General features: G+C 35.6%; 2 protein-coding genes across 2 annotated transcripts; one reads left to right on the top strand and one right to left on the bottom strand.

Moving 5' to 3' along the window:
- Positions 1-755: 755 nt before the first annotated feature.
- On the top strand, positions 756-7,056 carry LOC128872045 (pleckstrin homology domain-containing family M member 2). Its single transcript, XM_054114338.1, has 9 exons — positions 756-985; positions 1,838-2,033; positions 2,129-2,316; positions 2,962-3,156; positions 3,238-4,944; positions 5,021-5,245; positions 5,330-5,911; positions 5,986-6,105; positions 6,187-7,056. The coding sequence occupies exons 1-9, from the start codon at positions 896-898 to the stop codon at positions 6,301-6,303; spliced, it is 3,420 nt and encodes a 1,139-aa protein (XP_053970313.1). The 5' UTR covers positions 756-895; the 3' UTR covers positions 6,304-7,056.
- A 691-nt stretch (positions 7,057-7,747) lies between these two features.
- LOC128872046 (39S ribosomal protein L47, mitochondrial) lies at positions 7,748-9,548 on the bottom strand. Its single transcript, XM_054114339.1, has 5 exons — positions 9,388-9,548; positions 8,994-9,161; positions 8,705-8,919; positions 8,459-8,618; positions 7,748-8,361 (listed from the first exon to the last, which is right to left on the bottom strand). The coding sequence occupies exons 1-5, from the start codon at positions 9,507-9,509 to the stop codon at positions 8,220-8,222; spliced, it is 807 nt and encodes a 268-aa protein (XP_053970314.1). The 5' UTR covers positions 9,510-9,548; the 3' UTR covers positions 7,748-8,219.
- Between the last annotated feature and the right edge of the window lie 72 nt (positions 9,549-9,620).

The following is a 9,620-nucleotide window of genomic DNA, read 5'->3' as shown; positions in this document are numbered from 1 at the left end:
GCACTGGAAAACATATAACACGTTTAAAAATGTTCAAGTTACTTCATATCGTAATACGAAAACGATAGCTATGCGTATACCTTTGACCTTTCCATGACAGATTACACTGATCCATTAAAATCGTATTGTTTATCGCGTCGAAGAAGAATTCTTTACTCGTTTTCACGATAAATCAACGCTTTATCTACCATTTGAGTAAACAGCGCCGTTAGTACGGTAGGTAAGTTACAATCGAAAAAATTAATCGATTCAAACTAAACAACAACTTAACAAATTTAAAAAGCTCTCGAATATCGTTTGAAATTCGAAATCAACGCAACGTGTACACGAAAATTGATATCGATCAGCACCAAGCTACTCGCGACTTACCGACCCATATCTCATATTTTTTTCGCTGGTTTGGTCGATAACATCGTATTTGATACTACGCTATACATATAAGAGATTTCGTTACGAAATGATATTTTTTCTACGTTGTGTAATTTGTTTCTGTTGTATCGATAAAATAAAATTCAATTTAAAAAGTATCGTAATAAACGATATAAACATTTTATCCGAAAGAATTATGCCCAATTCTGTTCGCGAATTGACGCCGTGAGGATTGTAATCTGTGAGTTAACCAGAGGCCAACAAGCTCATAATTCGTAATACAGTCGTAACGAATAATAAAGAAAAACAAAAGAGAGTGACGATTAAAAAGGGGCATTTGATATTGGCGCTCGGCCTGCGCGTAGCTAAAATCAATGAGTCCACCCGGCGACTGTGTCAGTTCAGTGCAACTCTACCAACGTCGCGACGGAGCCGCGTTTGGTCTTCCCTATCCCTACGCTTTACACGACTTTTCTCTGAAAATTCGTATTATCACGCAATAAAAATCATGTAAAATTAGATTGAAATGCCAAGTCAGGAAGATATGGACCTTTGTACCGACAAGGTACTGTCCAAGGGGAGAATACTTCAGGAACTAACGAAAGCTGTCAAATTGGTGAGTGTCTGCTCCAGCATAGGGATGACGTATCAAGGCCATACGTCATTTATATGTATACGTATGTAGATAAGTTTGTATGCACCTTCGTAACGCGGATTTAAATCTACATGGATCGCGATGCAAACCTTAATCGTCCTCTAATTTCGACAGAATTCGTTCTCTTTTCTTTCCTAAACTTGTTCTCTAAATACAATCTGGTCTCTCGAACGACTTAACCATACGGAGTATGTAAGTACGTGAAATCGAAACTGCACGCACACGCGCGCTTTAGAGCGTCAGCCGTTTAACATGCTTCGAAGCATTTTATTGTCTCCTGTTCTTTCTGAACTCGAGGTATATACATGTGCTCTACGTCATCAATATTTTTCATTTTTCGTGCGCGATTCCTTTCGCATCACAATCTATAACGTGACTTGTGACTTGTGACGACGTGCCTTTTTTTTTTGCTGTTTATTCATGCACCTGTCAGTTAACCGTGACATTTCGTTCGCTGCTCTTTTGGATCCCCGCGGATCGATGAATCCGCGTTCTTCTTTTCTTTGTAAATTACTTTTCTTGTTTCAATTCTGATTTTCGTCGCGTTGATGCCCGTACTGTGTACGATCATTGTTGTGGTTTTTTATCACCTTGCGAAATCTTTACAACGACAGTAGTATGTCACGGAATAGTTATGCGTAAGTATTTTGTTTATTTTGTGTTTCGATAATGTATCTATCTTCTAAGGAGTTTATATAAGTTTTGCTTAAACTCCAGATTTACAGTTACAATTAACCATTTATTATTAAAATGATTTTTATTATTAACAATTGATTATCGGCTAAACGAAATAATCTTATCTGTTTTATATAGGTTTATGCTCAGAGCCTGTACGGTACGGTAGCCTTAGATGGAGATTCTTGGTTGGTCTATTGGTTAGATCGAGCATTACGCCATGGACTACGCGTAGAACGACACGGGTATTGGGGTACTGCTCGTGAACTTAGTCACCAAGATACCGTTGTTGTAATTCATGCTCTTCAAAGTGTCCTAACTTCCATCGGAAAAGGTATGCCTATATTTTACATCTAATTTGAAAATGAATATAAAAATTGTGTAATTCTAACGAGAGAATTCTGTTACGTAACATTATGTATTTTATAGGACGAGCATGGCTTTACCATACCCTTAGCGAAGGCAGCTTTGAAAGTTACTTAGCCTGTTTGTTACGGGACACAAAGACATTAAAAAAGCAGTACTTTCCCCATGCCCTTGTTCGAGACGCTGATAAGACCAATCAACTAGTTAATCTCCTCGCGGGACTAGAAAATGTATCCTTCACATTGGAACTGGTATGTTGAACTATTATTATACTAATAAAATTTAAAAGGTTCTTTCTGATATAAAATGTAGTCTATATATACATTTACGTCCTATATAGAACGAAGAATACATGCTATATCCTGTACTCTTCTTTCGATTTTTATATTTTATATGTATCTTAAACGTTAATTGGTGTTTTTTGACAAGATTTATTTCACAAAGTCTCTTTAGAATGCACAGATATCTGCTATCGTATGCAACAAGCATCTATTCTTATACTTTTGCGTTTTATAGAGTCACAATAAACGCCAGTGACGATATCGACGTGTGGTCGTCGGCATTTTACAGTAACGTGTTTTGCAGTTTTTTACTTGACTTCCCTCGTGTTGATATCAGTATCACCCCCTGGTTACAATTATCTCGATAATAAATAATGTCTGTCACTTAGCAAGAGTTGCATACCAAGCTGAATCTGTTTTCATGAATTTAAGGGGCAATAAGTTATCTTTAATGGACACCTATTTTTCATTCACGTTATATCACCTTCTTTGTTTGTTCATGGAAAATCCTTTGAGAACAATTTGTACTTATACGTGTATCGGGCAATTATAATTTTTTGGTTCGCGATAAAATAACGAAAGATACAAAATATAATAAATTTTTTTGCTACCTAGGACGTGACATATCTGGATACCTGCAATTATATGCCTCAAAGGCCTATGAGCGTAAATCCTTCCGGAACCATATTATCGTTACATCTTAGATCGTCTAGTGTTTCTTCGAGTTTAGCTTCTCCTGGTGATAGTGGTGTTGCATTTGACAGCGATATGGATCTTGCAAATGAGACTGACGCCAGTAGTTATAAAGAGGTACATTTCGTTTTAAAGAAATCCATACTTGAAGAGTAACTAACATTTTGTATAAATTACGGGATTATTTGTATTTTTTAGGAAGACTTTAATCTCGAAGAAATTCCAAAGTATCGTAATAATAGATACAAGACGATGATAAACAATCGCATGGAGGACAATAAAAACTTAAGTTCCAGCGATTCTAGCGAAGATGGAAAGACACCTACGCCATCACCTGGAATGGTCACGAAATTTCAAAATACATCTGTGACGAAAAGCGACATAGAGAATCAAAACTTAACAAGGAAACTCGATGACAATGAGCTTAATTGTTCCAGTCTGGATACTTTAAAGGATTTCGATTTTTATAGTAAAAGCCTGGACGAGTCCAAGTTAGACAAAATAAATAGCAAGCTTGACAACGGCGTCAAAGAATTAAAGAAAAGAAGCAGCTATTACAGCGACGGTAGTTATAGTTTTAAGAGAAACGTTGATCCCCGTAATTCCTACGTAATTAATAATGACACGAATCTCCTGGAACTCAGCATGACTATTTCGGATTGCGAAAACATGGAAGCACCTTACGGTATTTTGAATACCATCAACGTGACGGACTCTAGTATTTTGTCATCTTCCAACTCGGAAGCTCTGGTGCAACGTAGACAACGTAAAAAGAAACGCGGGGAAAGTAAAAAACGCGTCAGTTTTCACGAAGATATTTTGAAAACTATGAAATTGGATGACGATGAGAACTACGCTGATTTCTCTATGAGTTTCTTAACACTTAACTCGGTTCAAAAGAAAGATGTTCAGAAAGGAAGATACAGTTGGTGTGCCCACGGAGATTCCCCTTACGTTCAAAAAAATGTAAACACTAGGAACGCACACTCGGATTATTATTCGTACTCCTCGTCATCAAGTATCTTCGACAGTGACAACGAGAAAAAAACTTGTATAAAAACGTGTGAACAGTCACTGTGTCAGAGCAACTGTAAATGTGCTTGTGGATTGTCGATTTCGGAACGCGGTGTGCCAGAAGGTCAAGAGGATCCTGGTAAATCGTTAAGACCTAAAATGGAAATTGAATTGGAAGAGAACGAGGCGCAAGAGGCGTATATTGTTGAAAAAGCCTACGGAAATATCGTGGAAGATCCTCCGTCGAAAGTCGATATGCCTTGTCCATCCAATTCCAGAAAATACTCTAGTTCCAATGATTGGTCCGATGTAGATAGTACTACCACATCGGACTTGGATGAACGTAGAAATAGTAGGCATCTAGCTTCACCGTCGAGAAAACGTAATATGACGTCGATATTGACCGGGGAAAATAGCAACAAATTATTGGCACCGCCGCCTTTAAGACAGGCACCATCTAAGACATCGTTATTGAGTAGATTCTTGAAGTCTATCACGGAGCGGAAATTCGAAATTAAAAGGAGCAAAAAGTCACAAAAATCGAATCCGTTGTACATCAAGGGAGTGAAAACAAGCTATGATTCGTTTAAAGATTTTAACGACAATCTTGATCGAGAGATACAAGAGAACGTTGAAGCGGAAAAACAAGAATTCAGCGGTGAGAAAGTTAGTTTAAAGTTACGAGAACTGTTTAAAAAACACATATACAGAGACAAAACGGAAGAATTATACAAGGTATACAAAGTTAGGAGTTCGTACATGACAAATGGAGAAAGTAAACCAATGATAGCCTTATTAACGGACAAGACGCTATACTTGACAGGCTCGAAACTGGACCACACTTATAGCAATCAATTCGTTATTCCTTATAACGAGTTAGATGTTATTATGGTACGTTTCGATCAAACAAAGATGTTCTTTGTCAAATCTATATTTAACAGTTTTAGACATAAAAATTACTTTTCAGATTGGACCAAATGCACAAACAATATTATTATCGAACGCGGATTACGAGATGCAATATTTATTTTCTACGGGAAGTTCCCAAACTACTTCAGAATTAATTGGTCATCTAGAAATGGCAATGAGACGATCTCCAACAAAACCAAAGCTTCCAGCAGTCAAAGAATTGAGCTACGCGGACATGCATATTTTAAGACACTCGATTCTTTGCGATACGGCTGTACATCCTGTACGTAAACACGAAAGTGACTCCGAATCATTCGTTGATACAAATGTTAACTCGAAACTAACCTATAATTTCTTAAAATTTTAGGATGAAAGAATCGAACATTACAATCTTATATATATGGAAGATGAACACATGTCACCTCCTAGCACACCGTGTGGACCGACCAAGGAGGGTGACCTTATGTATAGACCACACACTTATCAGCAGCTTCATCCTAATGCTCCTACGAATCCATGGGAAGCGGGATATTTTGTTCTGAAAGGTGGTGTTGTTTATATGTTTACGGATGCAAATCAACGACTTCCCAAACGAGCGATTCCATTAAAGGGTGGTCTTTGTCAAGGATGTCGAAGAATCCCTAATTCCCATCGTCCGCATACGTTCGAAATACTTTTAAAGCCGAACAAAGCCTTTCAATTCGCCGCTCCAGACGAGTATGTTGCTTCAGAATGGTTGCAAAGTTTTGTTCAAAGTGCATCCGGATTGTTCGACGCTTCGGAGAATAGGGAACCTTTACCGTGCAGTCTTATCATGACTACCAAGCACTTGGTTGCCATGAAGGAAGTATTCCCTGGTAAGCAGCGTGGACAAACGCTTTCCTGTGCCTCTGTAGAAGACCTCACGGCCTTTAGAGTACCTCTGACTCAACAATCTTGGTGCATACTGGTAAGTATTTTGACAGGCTTGTTGCGTATTGCGTGATTCCATAACGGTTATTTTTTTTTTTTGCTAATTCAAAGGAGTTCGCGTGTCGAGAAGTACACGAAAGCAGTGGCGATTGGGTCATATATTTCACAAATTATACAGAACTGTGCACCTTCAGAGAGATTTTGGAAACGCTATGGGCTGATGCAAGTTTGGTGAGATGCTCGTATATTTTAAAAATAAAGATTATTCTGCATATGCTGTCAGATAATTCTAATTAAATTGTATACTTTTAGGGTGAATTTCCTATGGTAACGCTTCCGCCAGAAGATAGGCTTCACCGACGTTGCTCGGATGCTAGTAAAGAACTAGAGTTTGCATGGCGATATTTACTACCCTCGGAAATCGACTAAATATTGAGATGTGCCGATAGACAATAGCGAGCATGATTGTATCGGGTAAGAGAAATTTACAAAATGTAAGTATTCGACAATTCAATTCGCAAATATACATATACAGCGATACGATTGACTTGAATACAACGGCTAAAGTCACTCGCTAAGCATCCACGTAATGAACATATTTAACTTCGCTCGAAATGGATGCGTTATGTTTCTCCGCATCAGCGTGAAGTGATGGCGTCATATAAGTATAGGTATTTAGCGATACATAATATCGATGTGCTAATTCAACCAAACGGTGCAATACCATTCTAATAAAATAAGCCACCTCGATAATCTCTATCATTAATAATGATGCAAGATTGTAATATAACGATGAGTGCATATGATCATTGTACCAGTTACATGGATGTCTATATATTCACATTTATTGTAAGAACTAATTCGCATTTGAAAATGCACCATCGATATTGAACCATTCTTAAAACAAATGCTAATAAAGTGGCAGTAAGACATAGAGCAGCTTCAATAATAAAGAATACTCTATTATACATTGAAGTAATTGTATGACATTATAGTTACACATTCCTAATAGTAATATTGATAATGACAGTAATTATAACAACACAGCTTTCTAATTTTATTTTTAATACCTTCTCTTTTTAATATGCGTATTTCATAGCTTCAAAATTGTAAACTTTTTTAGAGCTATATTGCTTTGTTTTCAGTTGTATTGGTATAATAATAACTGATCATGAAAGATAATTATATTATATCGATCTGAAGGTGCTTTTACTTAATGATTCAATATTTCAAATGACGATTCAATACTTTCCTTCTTTACGTAGCGTTGAAATCTTAAACATCGTCAAAATAAATATATCGAAAGAAACTAGGATGGAATAGTTTTGTTGCGTTATTCAAAGAATTGTTTTCCTTAAATATCAACGGTACCCTTTTATGTAGAAGAAACAAATCATTTTATGCGCCAAAGAAGTTTCTTCTAAAGTGCGAATTAATTTGTTGTTCGAATGAACGATCCTGTATGTTTTCTTTTTATTAAGTCATATTTTACGTTACCGAAACTACATGAATGGATGCAGTCTGTAAATCAATTGTGAATAAAATCGTAATACTATATGCATCATTTCATGTAGTCGTAAATAATTGTGATAAAGCATTTAAACAATAAAGCGTTAAATTAATGAATTTCTGTATTACACGATAACAAAATCGGAAATATAATCAGTTCCCTGTGTTAGTTTCCAGCGCGTGTAATAGGACAAAGTATTACACTTCTTACATGCTTCGTATAAGCATGATTCTTAATTATTATGACTACGGAATTTTTGCACAATGTCAATGCCGTCGGACATAACCATCAAAGTTACAAAAAAAAAATGAATAGAAATAAAATTATGACTAGTCAACAGAATACCAGTAAAGACGAGTTAAATTCTTTCCCGTTGTTTCTTTTATTTCATTAACAACTGTGTGTTTTGCAAATTCATTACATTCGTAGATGTCCTAAATAAATGGATAAGCAGCAATTAATCAATAGCGAATTATCGCATTATCCAATATAATATATGCGTTACTGCACTAACCACATTTTACGTATTAATTATTATACAATCACGAAAATATTTTATGTATTATATACAGCTATTTTATGCCTTTTTATAACATTTATGCATTTGCGTTAATATTAATCATATTGTTTTCTCTGACCAATTGCTAACATTTTAAAAGTTTTCCTCAATTGAAGAATGTTTAAGCAATGCAAATGTTAATAAGTGGTGGTACCACAAGTGGGAATTGGACAGTTTTTCTTGGAGAATACTTTTAGTTATCTTAAATCTAGATACCTACGTTAAAGTTAAGATTTCATTTGATTCTAAAGGTATAATTTACAGAAAAAAATGCATTTATTCGCGTTGGAAATGTCCATCCACCTTTCTCATCTTCATTAATTTCTCTATATCTGCTCCTGGATACTGTTCCTTTGCAGCTTCAAGATCAAGGTTTGGGAACATTCGCATTAGAACACCCACGCGATTGGTCTCACGGCTGAAATTTAAAATGATTTAAATAATATTTTGATATGGCAGACTAAATTAGTAGAAATTTAACAAATATTTTCTGATAAAATAATAGCGATACAAACTTTCGTTGTCTGCGTTTTATATTATACAGTTTCTCTCTATAGAGTCGTAAAAATTTCTGAACAGCATATCCCCCGTAACCAAACATGTATCGTTTGTGCCATCTAGTATTCATATACTTTGGTACACTATACTGACTCATTCGATAAAAGTAACGTAAACCTAGAAAACAAAATTCAAGAGTTTCATTTTTTTATTGCAATTTTTGTTTGTCATGACATACATGCCAAATATGAAACATATCATACCAAGAGCATTGTATGACATTTGCGCGGGTCGTTCTCCAGTTGTTCCAGTTTCAAGTTTGTAATATGCCTGGTTTCTTTCACGAACCACGGACTCCACGTTTGACATGCTATTCAAGATTTTATCGATTCTTTCTGGATTAGGGAAGTATTCAAATTTTTCCTTGTAAGCTTGTTCCATAGTTAAAAGCATATTGTATTCTTTCAGTAGCACAAACCTAAATATTTTACAAATAATTACCATTATAATATATTACATTTGCCACGTGTAATATACTAATATGATGTTTACCATAACTTGTGAAGATCTTCATTGCTTTTTAACCTTAATTCGTCTTTCCGCCAAGACCGTCCTACCTTTACTGAAGTCTTTCCCCAATTGTCCTTATTATCAAAGAATTCCATTAAGTCATTTTGTTTAAGTGTAGTATGGATGAGTGCATATTGGGAGCTAGGTATCCTGAAATATAACCTCAAATATTTAGTGCTAATTATAAATAATTCAATATTAACAAAATGAGAATCACTTTAAACATAATATAACGTAACATAAATGTTTATAGATCTTGTAGAACCGCTTTAGTTTGCATGTTAATCGGTAAATAAAAAAAGTATCGTATGAAATGCGTGGCCGTTATGCATGTTGAAATCGTAAGAATTAAATGAAATGAAAATAAATAACGAACCATTGTTTACGTATAGGGCTCAAGATGGACTTAACATTTGGAGTCAAAGACAAGTTTGTTAACAGTTTCGTTACATTATTTACACTTTTCGAAATTTGTACAGCTTTTGCAAGAGCTGCCATTTTGCTACTTTGGTGAAACTAATTTGGTGAATCTACGATGGCGCCATCTATCGGCAAGACGTTCAAGTTTGTAGTGATAATAGTTTTCATTGTTACCGCTAGATGGCGCCG

This window comes from Hylaeus volcanicus, chromosome 2, assembly GCF_026283585.1.
Source record: "Hylaeus volcanicus isolate JK05 chromosome 2, UHH_iyHylVolc1.0_haploid, whole genome shotgun sequence".
In the NCBI taxonomy this organism is placed as follows: Eukaryota; Metazoa; Arthropoda; class Insecta; order Hymenoptera; family Colletidae; genus Hylaeus; species Hylaeus volcanicus.
The sequence above is the reverse complement of the archived record's forward strand: the minus strand, read 5'-3'. Positions and strand labels throughout refer to the sequence as shown.